Here is a 17866-nt window from a genome sequence, read left to right as displayed (position 1 = left end):
TATAATCGTCTTTACCCTTTTGATACAAGTCTTCAAGACACACGAACTTACCAAAAGCCAGATGACCTTCAAAACAGTTCGATCTGTCCCAAATAACCCATAACTGCACAGTTTATAATACCCAACATTACTAAGCTGACCATTCTTGTCCATATTCCAGCCACAAGATGACATTGTAATAGCCTTCAAGGAAGAGAAAAAGGGAACAATTCAAGTCAGCTTCACTGATCTTAAGACCAAATACGACACCAAGAAATTGAATCCTTATACAGTCAAATTAAAAGCACCAGGTATGTTTTTTGGTAATGTCAGCTACAGTCGTTTAAGTTGCTGATATCTGTCTTTGTCCTTTGTGGACCTTCATGTTTGTTACGATGCTATAACTCAGGAATTGTCTCTTCAGATGAAAGTGTTCTGACGATTTTGTAAAGCATCGTACTTGCATTGGAATCTTGTTTGACGTCGCAGGAAGTTCTATTTTCGCTGTATCACAGCGTCAAGCAAATCAGTGGTTGAGACCATGAGTCATTATGTAGGTCATGAGGGCAGCTTGACACATACACAATGACCACCCGACCCTTATTAGTCGATTGTCTGAATCCCAGTTTGTTTTCAGAGGAAAAGATGATACTGACAGTTATGTATTGTCATAATTATATCCACGTGAAGTGTACATAGTATCGTTCATGGCAATAAAGAAGACTTTAGTTTCCTACATCGAAACATGTAACACATAAGTACACCGACTATTGAACCATACTACAGTATACCTTCAATGAATGTATTTCCTTCCTCACAGATCTTGCACCCGGGAACTACATCCTTCATGTTTTCCAAGATGCCAAAGAAATTCACAAGACACCATTTTATTACACGGCACCACAGGAAAGCGCGTTCCACTCTGTGGAGTATCTGTCTCAAGCACTGCAATGTGAAAATAGGGCAGCATTGGACCGGAAGTTGGTGGATGCCCTGGAAAGCAGCATTCCAGAGGACGATAGTCTGGAATTCTTGTTTGAGAAATTGAAGACGAACCTGGCTGCGGGTAATTTACGTCATTGCAAATTATAGCCAAATAATATGTTTAAATTTATCATGACTTCAAGACAATTAGCGGCTTAATCTGCAACGTGAACTGTCACATGTTAACTCATATGAAAGTCCAAGGTTTATGTATGACTGACCCAGTGTCGCATGTCTTTAACAAGTGTTCACGTCCTATCCGCTTTACAGTAGAGCCGGGCCAGCGACTGACGGGATGGTGTAAATCCAGCTAGGGCCCATGCAGGTAGCAAAGTCCTGTAAGTCCCCATGGTCCCTAGTGTGGTGATGTTGGCGGTCTAAAGCCCATTTCTATATTGTTTTATGATAACATGCTAGTTTGAGTTTACATTTGTGATAATCTAGATTTTTTACTGTCCTTCGTTGACAGATATTTATATTGTCTGAATTTATTTTTAATATACAACGGTCATAGTCACGATATGGCTGAAATACTGCCGATGTGATTAAATAACCAGTGATTGTGGGTTCGAATCCTGTCTGATTATGTTCCTTGGATTGCCAGCACCATAACGGTCTTCGTGAATTCCACGAAAATTGTAATTGTCTGAGAACTGTATCATCTTGTGTTCTCCGCCAACGTTAAATCTTCAGTCCAGGATATAACTGGTGTAATGTTCACGGTGGTGTTAAACACATCCCATTCACTCCTACACAAACCCGGGAAGCAGCGATGACTCATTTGTCACCGTAGATTCATAGTCAGTATCGTTGTTACATGTTAATGACCCACTAACGATAGCCGTAAATATGGATACTACGAGATTACGATTATAAATCCTAGTGACACAAGACGAAACCCTGAATGGAAACAAAAGGCGATGTGATATGATGTCCCAGAAATAGCTTCATCTGAATTCTATTTCCTGCTTCCAGAAACGTGGACTATGTTAGTCATGTTGTAATTTTCTCTACCTTTTCGAGCATCTATTCCTCAGAAAGTATAGAGAATGTGCTCTATTTCATATATTTACAAAGCTCTGTGACCATGTATATGTTATCTGTCGAGGAAATTAACACAAACCCGTTTTCCTTTCAGTGTAAAAACCGAAGCACATTATATTTACACTAGATGTTGAGTGTTTTTCGTGTTTCCCCTGGTACGTGGGGTGACGTCCTTCCTTCCTGGTGGTTGTTTAAATCTACTGACATTACGAAAACACATCTGTTCGTTTAGTACATCGGTAATCTATGTCTGCAGGCTACATGAGTATGAAAAGGATAAAAACAAACAAAATAGAAAATGAAACTTCTCAGTTGAAGGCCAGTTAAACATATTCCTGTTTTCTCTGACATATTGTAAGCATGTATAATATCATGGGACTCTCAGTATTTTATTGAAACGATACGGTAATCAGTAATCTGTAAGCAGAAATTCTGAATGAACCAACAAACAAGAAATAGAATTTTAATGTTATGCAATTAATAGTTGTTTTGTAAAATGAACAAGGCTTTACAAATCAGTATGTATTACTGCAAACTTAATACAATGGCTGTAACAAAATTCCATGGTAGGACAATTTCAGTGGTAGTATAAAGTACAACAGCACTGGTAATGTCAGTGATGATATTAGTGGTAATAGCAGTAAAATCAGTGATGATAGTAGTGGTAATAGCAGTAAAATCAGTGATGATAGTAGTGGTAATAGCAGTAAAGTCAGTGATGATAGTAGTGGTAATAGCAGTTAAGTCAGTGATGATAGTAGTGGTAATAGCAGTAAAGTCAGTGATGATAGTAGTGGTAATAGCAGTTAAGTCAGTGATGATAGTAGTGGTAATAGCAGAAAAGTCAGTGATGATAGAAGTGGTAATAGCAGTAAAGTCAGTGATGATAGTAGTGGTAATAGCAGTAAAGTCAGTGATGATAGTAGTGGTAATAGCAGTAAAGTCAGTGATGATAGTAGTGGTAATAGCAGTAAAGTCAGTGATGATAGTAGTGGTAATAGCAGTAAAGTCAGTGATGATAGTAGTAGTAATAGCAGTAAAGTCAGTGATGATAGTAGTGGTAATAGCAGTAAAGTCAGTGATGATAGTAGTGGTAATAGCAGTAAAGTCAGTGATGATGTTAGTGGTGATAGCAGTAAAGTCAGTGATGATATAGCAGTAAAGTCAGTGATGATAGTAGTGGTAATAGCAGTAAAGTCAGTGATGATAGTAGTGGTAATAGCAGTAAAGTCAGTGATGATAGTAGTGGTAATAGCAGTAAAGTCAGTGATGATAGTAGTGGTAATAGATGTCACTTTCGTCTTTCAGGAGTCAGTAAGAGCAAGAGCCAGTACCCAACCATGCTGCACTTCGCAGCTGCAAACGGTCTTACCGAGTTTTGTTCCTGCCTGCTGGATGTTCCGGGGTCGCTGATAGCCTTCCAGGTGGAGAACTGTGATGGCCGAGACCCAGCTGACCTCGCAGATGTCTACAACCACCCGGAACTGGCTCAGTATATACGAGATTTCATGGTAAGGAAACTGGCTCTGGCTCTTCACGACTTTGTGATGCTTTATCCTGAAAACAAATTCCACTGGAAGGTTGTTTTACAATTTCGATAACTATTGTCTCTTCAACTATGTATTTTCGCTATTATTTGCTGATGATGTATCAACTGTATCAGACACTGCTTTACAGCTCCAAAAGAAAATTAATATTGTTGAAAAATTCTGTGCAGATACAGGAATGAAAGTCAATCTGAACAAAACCAAAATTATTGTTTTTAGAAATGGTGGTCCTCTCCGTTCCTATGAGAAATATTTTTTAAATGGTGAACAAATAGAAGTTGTGAATATGTACAGATATCTTGGGATTGTGTTCACTCCTAAACTGTCATGGACTAAAGCCCCATCCTGTTTAGCGGCTCAAGCAAGTAAAGCTATATTCTCCATCTATAATTACCAGAAACATTTTAGGATGTATTAATCACAAGGACATCTTTAAGATATTTGATTCCATGATTACACCTATTCTGTGTTATGGATTTGTGAGATTTGGGGAACCACTTATTGCAGACATATTGAAACTGTACATTTTAAGTTCTGTAAGACCTTTCTTAAAGTCAGCAAGTATACCAACAATAGCATGGTGCTTGGAGAGTGTGGCAGACTCTCACTGCAATACCAATATACTTCCTGATCAATAATGTACTGGTGCAGACTGTTGCAGCTACAACACCATAGACTTCCTTATCAGGCCTACCAAATGCTCAAATCTCTTGATGATTATAATAAATCTACCTGGGCTTCACACATAAGACAAATCCTTTTTCAGTATGGTTTTGGGTTTGTATGGATCTCACACGAAATTGGCAGCATTAAAACATTTATATCCATCTTCAAGCAGCGATTTTATGCCTGCTTCCTTCAATATTGGCGTTCCTCACTTGACTCTTCATCTAAATGTAAATATTATTCACAATTTAAATCTTTACTTAATGCTGAACACTACTTGTCCTGTGACCTCCTTCCATATCAAAGGAAAGTTATGGCTATGTTCCGCTGTAACAACTTTAGATTAGCAGTGAAAACCGGTCGTCACACAAATACACCCTATGATCAACGTGTCTGCCTCTACTGCCACTCTGTTGGCCTAAACTATGTTGAAGACGAGCTCCATGCCCTACTTATCTCTGACAAATATTCTGAAATAAGAAATAAGTGTTTCACAACCCGCCAGACCCACCCTCCAACAACTGAAACCTCCAACAATGTATGTATGTATGTATGTATGTATGTATGTGTGTATGTGTGTGTATGTATGTGTGTATGTATGTATGTATGTATGTATGTATGTATGTATGTATGTATGTATGTATGTATGTATGTATGTATGTATGTATGTATGTATGTATGTATGTATGTATGTGTGTGTATGTATGTATGTATGTGTGTATATATGTATGTGTGTATGTGTGTATGTATGTATGTGTGTGTATGTGTATGTATGTATGTATGTATGTATGTATGTATGTGTGTGTATGTGTATATATGTATGTATATATATATATATATATATATATGTATTTATGTATGTATGTGTGTATATATGTATGTATGTATGTGTGTATATGTATGTATACATGCATGTGTGTGTCTGTGTGTGTCTGTGTGTATGGGGATGATTTAAATTGTGTGTTGACTAAAAATGCACGTGTATGTGCAGGAGACGGCCTATCTCGCGGACGCGTGTGATCTCTACACCCACATGGCGGCAGGGTATACAAACACGAGCCCGGGAGTTGAGACTGAAAGTAAGTACTTACTTTATCGATTATCTCCCATTACTACAAGGTCGGAGATCAGTAGGCCACTGGAAAGTAAGCCTTAAAACACATTCTCATATATATCCCTTAAACAAATAAGTATTATATCAGTACCTTAACTTTTGCGTTTGTGTAACTTTCTATAACAAGCTGTCCTGCAACCGAAGCGGATGCTACGGCTTAACAGGTTATGACAAACTTCAGTCAGCTGTTCTATAAGGCGAAGGGGAATGTGTTGTGTGAGGCGCCACAATTCGCTGTTCGAATCCCGGTTCCTCACGATTATGTGTGTCGGTTTCTCGGTTACTTCTAATATTCCAAGACTGTTATAAGATCTGTGGTATTTATTGTCTTTTCATTTGCTTCTGTAACTCATCGTTCTTCTTTCCTCAAGGTTACTACATGGAAATGCAGGGTCGGGGCCCTTCCATTCCTGAAGAACCGGAGGACCCGTATTCCATTGCCCTACCCCCCAACCTTGGCACTGCTCCTCCTCCCCCTATACAGCCCCGGGCATCCAAACTACCCCCAGTACCCAACAAGCCGAGACGACAGTCATCAGATGGTAGGTACATTCCCGTCAATACCTTATACTCACTATGTAAATAGAAGCGACAAAACCCTTTCCACATCCATACGAAATCTCTGCTAAAAGCAGAGTCAAGAAATAAGGAAAATAATATGCGATGAAGTTCAGTGCTGTGCCCCACATAAGTAATGATTTGATGCTCAATCAATGCAAAATTTAAGACTATAGGGGCATGGCTTTCAGAGATACTTGGCATGATATTGCCTAACTACGTTCACTATAATAGGTTTGAAGCTTCAAGATAGCAATGTTGTGCTGTATGCCTTGTGTCACATTGTACTGGTATGTACTGTAGACAGCTGAGTAGAATGTAACGCTTTGCACATATATACGCACATTCGTGTTTACTAGTAGCGGTCAGTTGCTTCTGGTATTGTCTCTGTTTGTTGATTGTTGATTATGTTCACGCCACTCCAGACTACACGTGGGGCCCGGTAATATTGCTTATTTTCTAACTCGGTGAAGCCTTGTACCATCATGGCTACTCAAGGAACCCCTTGTCATGAACCTGAACACCATGATACCATAATTATTAATAAATCTAGCACGCTTACAAAGCACTTTTGCATATGTTTCAAAGTAATTTTGTTATCAATAGTACCACAATGACAACGCTTATCAATTCGAAGTTATCATAACGTACATTTAAGGCTAATGTGAACCAATATATAATGAATATATAATCAAATGTGAACTATCTTGAATATTTTGGAGATTGTGAGTCGAATTTAAGACTGAGCAGGAAATTTCATAACAATGTCCTGAAAATATTTAGGATCCCTTTTATTAAGTATGTACGTCTGAATCGACATCTGAATCGACTGGAACGATGTCTTGTTTGAATCAACATCTGCAAGGACGTGGCAAGCTGGTGTTTCTCCAAACATAGCTTATATGTAGGATATGCCTTCAAGCAGACATCACGTGTGTTTCAGTAAAACCGACGACATATCTAAGCTCGACTGTTGTTGCCGCTAGCACAGGTCGCGGTAGGACATTTTTCTGTATTTCAACTTTCGGCAAGATGACCTTTCCAACTTGGATTAGGGAATCTCACACAGTGTCCTCCAAGATCAAATACATCGAGATGAGTTGATACAAATTACCTAATCCTAGGCTCGGGGATTATATACTCATGGGAATAAATAAGGGAAAACATGAAGGTTCAAGTGTTCTTGTATCTATTTCCAGAATTTCACTCACAGTGCAATACAAAGCAGGCTAAGAATCCTAGAAAAACGTATAGGAACACTTGTATTTTCATGTGTTCCCTTATTCGTTTCCATGAGTAGATATGATTAATATACTTTCATCATAACAATATCTATCTTGATATATTTGAACTTAGAAGACACGAGGGTGTGATTCTATTTATCATCCAAGCCTTTCTTCCAACGTGTCTGTATGCGAACAGTAAAATCCGATTACTGAGTATAAATAGCACAGTTAATGTTTCATCTTCAGTAGGAGAGATTAGTGATGTCATTTGATTGTGACGTCTTGCTATTAGATTATGTTAAAATGGTCTTCAAAGCATAGTGATGTCATTTCCTCTTCCGTTGAAACAACTTTTGGATGGTTATTCAACTATAAATATTATGTGGGAATCTTTTCACGTCACAGTCTGAAACAATAGGAATTTACCATTATGTAAATCCGATGAGCTGATTAAATAGACACGCCTCTAATCTGTCCTGTTCCCGCCTCTCATCCTTATCAGAGTAGCTCATGTGCCCCACGGACGCAGAGAACACATTTTCATTTCATTCTTTGCTTCAGTATCTGTAGTCTGGCCAGGACGTGGTTCGTCATAACTGCCAAACAGTTTACCCTTACACTGCATGACGATATATTTTCACAATGAGCATACTAACACTGAATGCTTCTTCAGTTCCACGGTTTACACGTGTGCATGTGTTTGTTGTTCGTACATTGTTCTCCCACGCTGTTCTAACTCATCTTACCTGTCTTACAGTGATGCCATGCTTCTTAATGTCTTCACCCGCACCTGTCTTCACCAGTGTCAGTGTTTCACTAAATGCCAAGTTTGTATATATTCCAAAGCAAAAGTAACTTTGATCATGTTTATCTTCAATGCATCTATTTTCGATAAAGCTAATATCGGAAAAGTTACGTGTAATTTATTTTCCTTTGAATTTGTTATATTATCAGACGGTTCCTTACACACATTGAAAAGGAAAACAAATTGGTGTAACTTCACTAAGGGGTCCGTTCATAATTTATGGCCAGGGTTGTGATGATGAATTTTATGGAGAAGCATGTACAATGCGAATGACCCCCTAATATTTATGTACAAATAAAGTGAACGCCCACCCCCACCCCCACCACCACCACCGCATGTCATGTACAAAATTGCTGACCCACCCCTTAGTACATGTGTACCTCCCCAGAACAAAATGGGTTAAACCCCCCACACACACACACACACACCTTAAAATCAACACACACACACACACACAGCCAAGAATTATGAACGTTCCCTAAGTTGGCCTGTCTCACCAAGTTGCTTGTAGTCACATTAGATTATTGTTCATCGAGTACAGCTAAATAGTTACCATCACCATCACTAGTCTTCAGTTTTCAATAAATACATACGATCATAGTTACGTTCGCTTATGAGTATTCCAAACGGGTATTTGCCCTTCTTAACGCTGCATGCTGTAACATCTAACCCATGATCTTCCTACGTGTGCACATACTCACCGGCACGCCTGCCTCATGCGCAGTGTACTAGCATCTGACCTATTGTTCTCTGGGGGATGTCAACGTCATTCTTCTCCTATAGCGGCCTGTGCCCCAGCATCCAGGCCCCGGTCCCCAGCCGCTTCCAATCTGATGAGAGTTAAATCTGAACGAGCTCCAAGACCTTCACGTATTCCTGATGATAATGAGTCGAAGTCCAAGACACTGCCTGCAGGATTAACACCCTCTGTTTTTATGGGTATAGTAGAGGACGAACGTACGTACCCATTACATGTCCATTCACCTTATTGTCGTACTTTCTAAGTCACATAAGGGTTTGTTTGAGTAACATGGTGTTAAATGTTACCCGCCAGATATCCTGCATATGAACAATTAGTGAAGACTTTGTGTACCAGCAATGAATTTCATTGACACATACGCCCGGAAAAGCATGTAGAAACTTCACTCCAACACCGTTCTGAAGAAATTAAAGGGGCCTTCGTAAACATTTCGAGGTGTCCGATTTTCGACACGACCTCATCATATTGACATTGAAGAGCCAAGCTTTTAACTTCGAGATACCCGCTAGTGCGACACATCAGAGCTCGAGGCAAGGGTGATTGTCTGTATCGCTTTCGTGTACGTGTATTTGAAAAGGCTACCTAACTCGTACCTAACTCGTTTTCACGTTTGAGCCGTGCTCATTTATGAAGTTCAACCAATATGTCATGCATTATGCATATTCCAAAAGGATGCATCATAACTTCCTCTTCAATACTCTTTATATTACAACCCTCTGAAACTAATCACCAATATAACCTTGTCCTGTAATAATCTATTACAAATGAGAAGAGGTTGTGATGTTTGAAAGTCTCACTGATGCTTGCAGAAGCCCTACCACGAGTTGCCATGGGTTCCACGAGTCAAAACGAACTACTAGAGATAATGGACGGCGTGAAAGAAGGCAACTTTAATCCCCACGAAGCCCTCATGCTGTTCAAAGCCTGGCAACAAAGGAACGGGGAAGGACAGTCTAGGTCCTTCAAGCAAAGACAGGTAACCACGTACAGAAGTAGGTGGAGGGTTGGGGGTTGGGGGATGGGGGTTGAGGGTGCTGGGGATTGGGGACTGAGGGTGCTCATGTTGTTCAAAGCCTGGTAACAAAGGAACGTGGAAGGACAGTCTAGGTCCTTCAAGCAAAGACAGGTAACCACGTACAGAAGTAGATGGAAGGTTGGGGTTGGGGATGGAGGTTGAGGGTGCTGGGGGATTGGGGACTGAGGGTGCTCATGTTGTTCAAAGCCTGGTAACAAAGGAACGTGGAAGGACAGTCTAGGTCCTTCAAGCAAAGACAGGTAATCACGTACAGAAGTGGGTGGAGGGTTGCGGGATGAGGGTTGGAGGTTGGGCATGGAGGTTGGATGTTGGGGATGGGGGATGAGGGTTTGATGTTGGGGGATGAGGGTTGGAGGTTAGGCATGGAGGTTGGATGTTTGGGGTGGGGGTGGGGTTTGATGTTGGGGATGAGAGTTGGGGGTTGGGGATGGGGGTTGAGGTTGGAGGTTGTGGGATGGGGTTGATGGTTGGAGGTTGGATGATGTGGGATGGGGGTTGGAGGTTTGATGTTGGGGTTGAGGGTTGGAGGTTGGGCATGGAGGTTGGATGTTTGGGGGTTGGGTTTGAGGGTTGGATGTTGGGGGATGGGGTTGAGGGTTGGAGGTTGGGTATGGAGGTTGGATGTTGAGGGTTGGAGGTTGGGGATGCGGGTTTGATGTTGGGGATGCGGGTTGAGGGTTGGATGTTGGGCATGGAGGTTGGAGGTTGGGGATGGGGATTGGGGACTGGGGGTTTAGGGTTGGGGATTGAGGGTTGGAGGTTGGGCATTGAGGTTGGATGTTGGGGGCTGGGGGTTTTAGGGTTGGTGTTGGGGGATGGGTGAGAGGTTGGGGGTTGAGGACTGGAGGTTGTAGGCTGGAAGCTTGATGCTGAAGTTGTATACTTTTTAACCCAGGAGATAACGATTATTGTGTCAGGTCGAAGATGGTCAAACAACGTAGAACTACAGGACTGATGAGTTTCCGAGGTGTCTCCTTACATTTATATAATGGTCTATGGTTCTCTAAGAGTAATGCCAAATAACTATGTATGGATAATGCCATTCTCGGTGTACGACATATGTTCCTCGCTACAAACCTCTAACTCTACATATTTCATCTTCTCCACGTTAGGTATGTAACGTGTAGAGAGTATACCTGTGTCTGCGCGTGAGGGCGTTCATTGATTTTTTTTATTTTATCTCAAAACGCCCCCTGCCCCCTGCACACCCCACTCCCCGTCAAGGAATCCCCACCCCGACCCATCTCGACCGAATACACCTCCACCTTCGCTCCCTCTTTATCTCCTGTAATGGTTTATCTGAAAATCAGTTCTTTCAGTTTCCCTGTACAGGAGGACGCTCAATGTACACAGGACTTAAGTTTGTCATTTTCTCCAAATTGATTACACTCATAAGGAAAACTAAACAATTATTATTCAGTTGCTATCCTCGTGTTATCTCTTGTAATCCCGAGGCAGTAAATCCTTGTCTATCGGGGTGTTAGCAGAGAGTGAGATCAATCAGTCGAACACAAGTATACCTTGAGACTACTGCTACCCTTTCGGGATCTACTGGTCACTTGTGGTAGCCTCAAAGATCAGGTTACCCGTTGCAGGTTGCAAGGTTACCCGTGAAGATCTACGTTAGAATCGTCCATGCTTGTCCATAGACGCGACTAACGGGATCAGGTGGTCAGGTTCGCTGACCTGGGTATTGACTGTCATTTTACCCTACATGAGTAGATAGACGCACATGATGTCAGGCACTGGATTGTCAGGTTGGCTGACCTGGGTATTGACTGTCATCTTACCCTACATGAGTAGATAGACGCACATGATGTCAGTCACTGGATTGTCAGGTTGGCTGACCTGGGTATTGACTGTCATCTTACCCTACATGAGTAGATAGACGCACATGATGTCAGGCACTGGATTGTCTGGTCCAGGCTGTTTCAGACAGTCAGAACATTGATGGAATGTTCCGGATTGTTTCCGTAGGTAATAACACATATGAGGAGATTATTCTTCCTCGAATATAACTCCTTAATAGGAAATTTGGTTTCAAACTCGTTTCAATTGCCGACATTTCGCTTAGGCTAGAATACCGAAGAGTTTTGGTGAAGCTCTTTTGTCTCATAGCTATTATGTACTCGCTATCTCCGTAGTCGGTTCTTTCAACTATTTGCAATCAACCACTTTATGCCTGCCCTGTCTGTGTCGTTCATCATGGCGACAGGCGTGGTCGGCTTGTGTACAGTGGTCAATGGTTCCTTCTCTATAAGACCGGCCTTTAACTTGAAGAGATGAGTCGGAAAAAATAGCCGGAGAGCCAGTGAGAGCTTCGGAATCAGCTTAAGCCATATTTTCTCTCCTGTTGGACATTTTAGTTCATTCACCTAGGTTTAGGTAGAGAGACAGATCAGCGACCGATCACCGTCACATCGCCAAATAGTTGACTTGCTAAAAGGTCATTTGATCATGATTACAACATCCACACCTTCAGTAAAGCTTTCAAAACATTTTAAAGTTGAAATGTGGAGGTCAGTTGTACATATGTTCCCATGTTTTAGTTTTTTCCTGTGAACAATTGAATTGCCTTTGCTCGTGTTTGTGATGGTCGTCAACGATGGGGCAGAAACGCCTCACATTTCTGTATCTGCAAGTGATTCATAATTCCGTGCTTTTGATGTAGTCGAAATCGTACAGTTGATGTTTGTCAGATTTGAGATACCTTATGAGATAACTAAGAGTTTATATATATATATATATATATGTATATATATATTCTGTTGAACAGAATACCCTGCGGCAGATGCGAGAAGACTACAACACTGTCATCACTACAGTGACAACAACGGCCGATCAGATGTCCAAAAAAACCAGCAAACCCAGTTTCTTCGCCAGACTCATCAGCAAGCGCCAGAAGCCGCCCAAACACGTCCTTCAGATATCTGTACGTATATGTTGTTGTTGTTGTTTGGCCTACTCAGTAATGTGTCAGCTAAATGACGGGAGACTGCATACTCAGTAATATGTCAGCTAAATGATGGGAGGCTGCATACTCAGTAATATGTCAGCTAAATGATGGGAGGCTGCATACTCAGTAATATGTCAGCTAAATGATGGGAGGCTGCATACTCAGTAATATGTCAGCTAAATGATGGGAGGGAGTAATATGCATAATCAGGCTGCATATCAGTAATATGTCAGCTAAATGATGGGAGGCTGCATACTCAGTAATATGTCAGCTAAATGACGACAGGCTGCATACTCAGTAATATGTCAGCTAAATGACGGGAGGCTGCATGACTCCAGACATGGCAGCTAAATGACGGAGGCTGCAGTAATATGTCAGCTAAATGACGACAGGCTGCATACTAAATGACAGTAATATGTCAGCTAAATGACGGAGGCTGCATACTCAGTAATATGTCAGCTAAATGACGGGAGGCTGCATACTCAGTAATATGTCAGCTAAATGACGACAGGCTGCATACTCAGTAATGTCAGCTAAATGTCAGCTAAATGACGGAGACTGCATACTCAGTAATATGTCAGCTAAATGACGACAGGGAGGCTGCATACTCAGTAATATGTCAGCTAAATGACGACAGGCTGCATACTCAGTAATATGTCAGCTAAATGACGGGAGGCTGCATACTCAGTAATATGTCAGCTAAATGACGGGAGGCTGCATACTCAGTAATATGTCAGCTAAATGACGACAGGCTGCATACTCAGTAATATGTCAGCTAAATGACGGGAGGCTGCATTACCAGTAATGTGTCAGCTAAATGACGTAATATGTCAGTAATATGTCAGCTAAATGACGGGAGGCTGCATACTCAGCTAAATGAATATGCATACTCAGTGCATACTCAGTAATATGTCAGCTAAATGACGGAGGCTGCATACTGCAGTAATATGTCAGCTAAATGACGACAGGCTGCATACTCAGTAATATGTCAGCTAAATGACGACAGGCTGCATACTCAGTAATATGTCAGCTAAATGACGGGAGGCTGCATACTCAGTAATATGTCAGCTAAATGACGGGAGGCTGCATACTCAGTAATATGTCAGCTAAATGACGAGGCTGGCTCAGCATGTCAGCTAAATGACGGGAGGCTGCATACTAAATGTGTCAGCTAAATGACGACGGGAGGCTGCATACTCAGTAATATGTCAGCTAAATGACGGGAGACTGCATACTCAGTAATATGTCAGCTAAATGACGGAGGCTGCATACTCAGTAATATGTCAGCTAAATGACGGGAGGCTGCATACTCAGTAATATGTCAGCTAAATGACGACAGGCTGCATACTCAGTAATATGTCAGCTAAATGACGGGAGGCTGCATACTCAGTAATATGTCAGCTAAATGACGACAGGCTGCATACTCAGTAATATGTCAGCTAAATGACGACGAGGCTGCATACTCAGTAATATGTCAGCTAAATGACGGGAGGCTGCATACTCAGTAATATGTCAGCTAAATGACGACAGGCTGCATACTCAGTAATATGTCAGCTAAATGACGGGAGGCTGCATACTCAGTAATACCTCTCTCTCTCTCACACACACACACACACACACACACACACACACACTGTGTGTTCGCAGTGTATGTGTTTAGTAATGTGTAGGTACGAAGCTCGGCAGTAAAGGTCACATGCAACCAAAAAATCAAACATAATTAAAACACAATTATCACTTCTTCATGACATATAATATCGGTGCTGATTATGAAAAAACAAATAAACAAAATTATAAGCGTACAATCGCAAATCAAAAGTGCAATATTTTGTACTTGGGTTTACCTCCCTCGAAACGAAGCAGCCGGGATACCGAACCCAGTCAGAGCGGGTGGGCGTGCACTCAAGTGTAACGAAGACTTTTATACAGGGTTGTGTAGAGATATATGTGTATACTCCTTCATGTGGGCGATGTTAGGGAGTGCTGTTTGTAGCTGCATGTGGTTGTGTTGCAGGACCCGATTGCAACCCGGCCGATCCCAGGTGGAAACAACAATCCGTCCAGTCTTAGATTCAGCAACCTGAGCACGACGAGTGAGTACAGCATGTTGTTAAACGTCTCGTGCTGGAAATAGAAAGGTTTTCATTCATAAATCATTGGAGTGTGATTTAAGTATCCTAACACTCGAAATACGTCAAGGGCTCACACTTGAGTCAATGTTTGAGTAAAGTCCATTTGTGTGAAATGTTCCATTGGAAGTATTCTAAACATATATACATAGAAATTAGTATCGCAACACCCCATGTTTTTGGCAGTATCGATATGTTAAAATTAACCATAGCCAAGGAATTTGTTCCAACCTCAATTAAATTTAAATTGACCCTCAAGGTATAATTAGATGGCAAGTCTAAACGCGAAAAAAGAAGTAAAACTGAAGAGAATTCATAGAGCAAACATGGAAAACATGGCCTCATTTTGTAGTGCTGATAACTATGGTCGTGTGACGTTAAGTGGGGTTAGTTTCAAAATCGTGGCATAAAATCCTCGAGAAATAACATAGGTATCAATAACCGAACACGATCTCAAGATCTGGTGTAACTGCAATAACATCTCTGACCCTCTTCCTCAGTTAGTAACTGGGGCGGTGGGGTAGCCTAGAGGTTAAAGCGTTGGTTCGTCACGCCGAAGGCCCGGGTTCGATTCCCTACATGGGTTCAATGTGTGAAGCCCATTTCTGGTGTCCCCCCGCCGTGATATTGCTGGAATATTGCTAAAAGCGGCGTAAACCCAACTCACTCACTCACTCTAACACTCTCACTCTAATAACGTTTGTAATGCTGAATTTTCACTCTTGTCTGATGTAATACAATATGAGTTGAATAGTAAAAACGCTAAGGCTATTCTGATGAATTCTATAACTCAACAAGAGATAACTCATTAACGATATCAGTCGTTGAATTTGACGTTGGGGTATTGCTTTCTGACCTTGATGTAGGGCTTGTCCAGATTATATACTGGAGGATATTTCAGGCGTATTCTGGAACCCATAATGTCCCAAACATGCTCTATTGAATATATCGGTCTGGACTCCATCGGGCCAAGGTAGAGTTGCTACAGCCTCTTGACATAAGAAATCACTAACGGCCTAGCATTGCTGTTGATGAAGACTGGCCTTGTGTTCGGAGGATGGTCATCGAAATGTGGTACAACAACCATGTCTGAACTGTCAGTGATGTACCATTGACCATACAGATTTGTATGATCGTCACAAGGTCATGTTTACAGTCATGTGAGAGGCACCCCCTCGTCGTCAATGACCCCCGTCAAGCAGTACTTATATACTCCAAGATATTCCGTTGTCCATATGTAGTGTTTCTGTGACGCCAAATACGAGCTCACCCATCAGTCATAAACAAGAGAAACAGAATGTCGTCCAACCAGTGGACCCTTCCCATGACCTCAAATTCCAGTGACGTCGAACCTAACGCCAAGCTAGTCGTGCTACTTTCTGCTCTGGTAGTGAACAACGACGTCTGTTAGGTCGTCTGGATCTATACGCGGGTGATTTAGGCAGTTTCGGACCTTTCTGTTGTACAATCGACGATGTGAAAGCCACTTTTCAACCCGCCACTTGGCATAAACTGGTAAAGTCTTGTGTTTGTGCGGAGGGTTGTATCCTCACTAAGAGCCCTTTGTATCCGCTCTGAACTCTGACGGTCCTTAACTGCATTATCTTGCTGGTGTTTTCTGGCCAATCTGCTGATGTTGTGTTTTACGCTAGCATTAAACATACCAAATCTGGGCGACGAAAATTATTTCTGTACTAATAAATAATGTTTGTGAGTCACAATTAAATCACAGTGTTCGTAGAATGTGATCGTGTCCGGCCCAACACCTGGCACTAGTCACAAACACATGCAAAGGCAATTCAATTGTTCAGCTAAAAATAAAAAATGACAATTTCGACTCTTTATCACGATTCCATGTGTAAATCTCCGAGGTGTTTGCTTGACCAATTAATAATACTAATGAAGTTAGGTCTCGAACTTATCGGATGCAGTAGGTTATCTTATACAAGAGTACTTTAGTGTATCATTTCCTGGGGTGAAATCATATGTAATACTTTCCTCATTACTAAGTAGGAAGACTTACAATGAACATACATGTATATTGTTATAGTATATCAAGTATTTTTCGGTTGGGCTTTACTTCGCAATCTCAGATTTGAACTCCCGCCTGTGCTATGCTTGAGGACTAAATGTGTTCCATATTTTCTTCTTCAGGCTCATCCAGTTCTTCGTCCAGAGATAGCGCAGCCAGCATGGCCAATGACCAGATGAGCAGCAGTGATGAGGGCGATGTAATATATTCATTTGAACATTTGTGTATTTGGTACATGACTCGTTTTATGGATAAACGTCCTTTTATTCTTTTTCACGACGTTTTGAGAGCTAATTATTGCTTCTTCATCAGGTAATCAGGAGCAAGAATAAGCTCTGAAACGTGATAAAGCATAAACAGAAGTATTTATCCATAAAACGTGTCATGTGTTAATGTTAGATCAGCTTCTAAATGCCTGTCACGAACTTCATTTGTGTACTTGGGTAGTAATGGACTGTAACGATTCATCTGTATATAGACGCATAGCGATATTATGTCTCGACATAAGTACTAGCTGTAGGATAAGGAAGACTAATGTATGGCATCCGAAGTAAATGTAAATGACAGTTCTTTTAAGAAAGGAGGTGGGGGTGGGGTTTAATTACAGAATGTCATCTGTCTCGTTTGTGAATTTTAGAGCTTTGTATTTCGAAACAGTGGATCGGTACAGTCATCGTACAACCACCATTGGCATCACCATGGCTTTTTTGCCTTCTATTACATTGACGTTATTTGAAATCGATCTAACTAAAACCGGATGTGTTTCGTTGGCGCATGTGCATGTTAGTTAATCATATATTCGGAGTATTTTGCTTCAAATAAGAGTAAAACACTGACGCTATCTAGTAACAGAATACAATCACTTTTGGTACATATGCACAGAATAACTTGCTTGGTCAAAACAGGTTATCTGTATTTTACTGAGATTTGAATTTTGCAAAATGCCGTTTGATGTGCCTGAGGTAACATTGACAACAACCCACATCCAACCTAGCAATGCCCTGTCACGTTGTTTCATATTAAGACGACA

At 41.3% G+C, this 17866-nt stretch overlaps 1 protein-coding gene across 5 annotated transcripts in view; it reads left to right on the top strand.

The window, feature by feature from the left end:
* Positions 1–17866, top strand: part of LOC124286441 (phosphoinositide 3-kinase adapter protein 1-like) — a 43963-nt gene that overhangs the window by 17627 nt on the left and 8470 nt on the right. For 3 of the 5 annotated variants that reach the window (XM_046722818.1, XM_046722821.1, XM_046722819.1), the window contains exons 4-14: positions 161–290; positions 800–1045; positions 3316–3518; positions 5212–5299; positions 5706–5876; positions 6836–6889; positions 8707–8880; positions 9493–9659; positions 12496–12651; positions 14690–14768; positions 16959–17035. In XM_046722818.1, coding sequence (XP_046578774.1) covers positions 161–290; positions 800–1045; positions 3316–3518; positions 5212–5299; positions 5706–5876; positions 6836–6889; positions 8707–8880; positions 9493–9659; positions 12496–12651; positions 14690–14768; positions 16959–17035 — 1545 coding nt within the window. The remainder of the gene's footprint in view (positions 1–160; positions 291–799; positions 1046–3315; positions 3519–5211; positions 5300–5705; positions 5877–6835; positions 6890–8706; positions 8881–9492; positions 9660–12495; positions 12652–14689; positions 14769–16958; positions 17036–17866) is intronic. The other 2 variants (XM_046722820.1, XM_046722822.1) reach the window with 2 other exon arrangements.

This window comes from Haliotis rubra, unplaced genomic scaffold (genome assembly GCF_003918875.1).
Source record: "Haliotis rubra isolate DU_JTF1 unplaced genomic scaffold, ASM391887v1 Scf383, whole genome shotgun sequence".
Classification (NCBI taxonomy): Eukaryota; Metazoa; Mollusca; class Gastropoda; order Lepetellida; family Haliotidae; genus Haliotis; species Haliotis rubra.
Note: the sequence above shows the minus strand (reverse complement) of the source record. Positions and strands in the feature narration are given on the sequence as shown.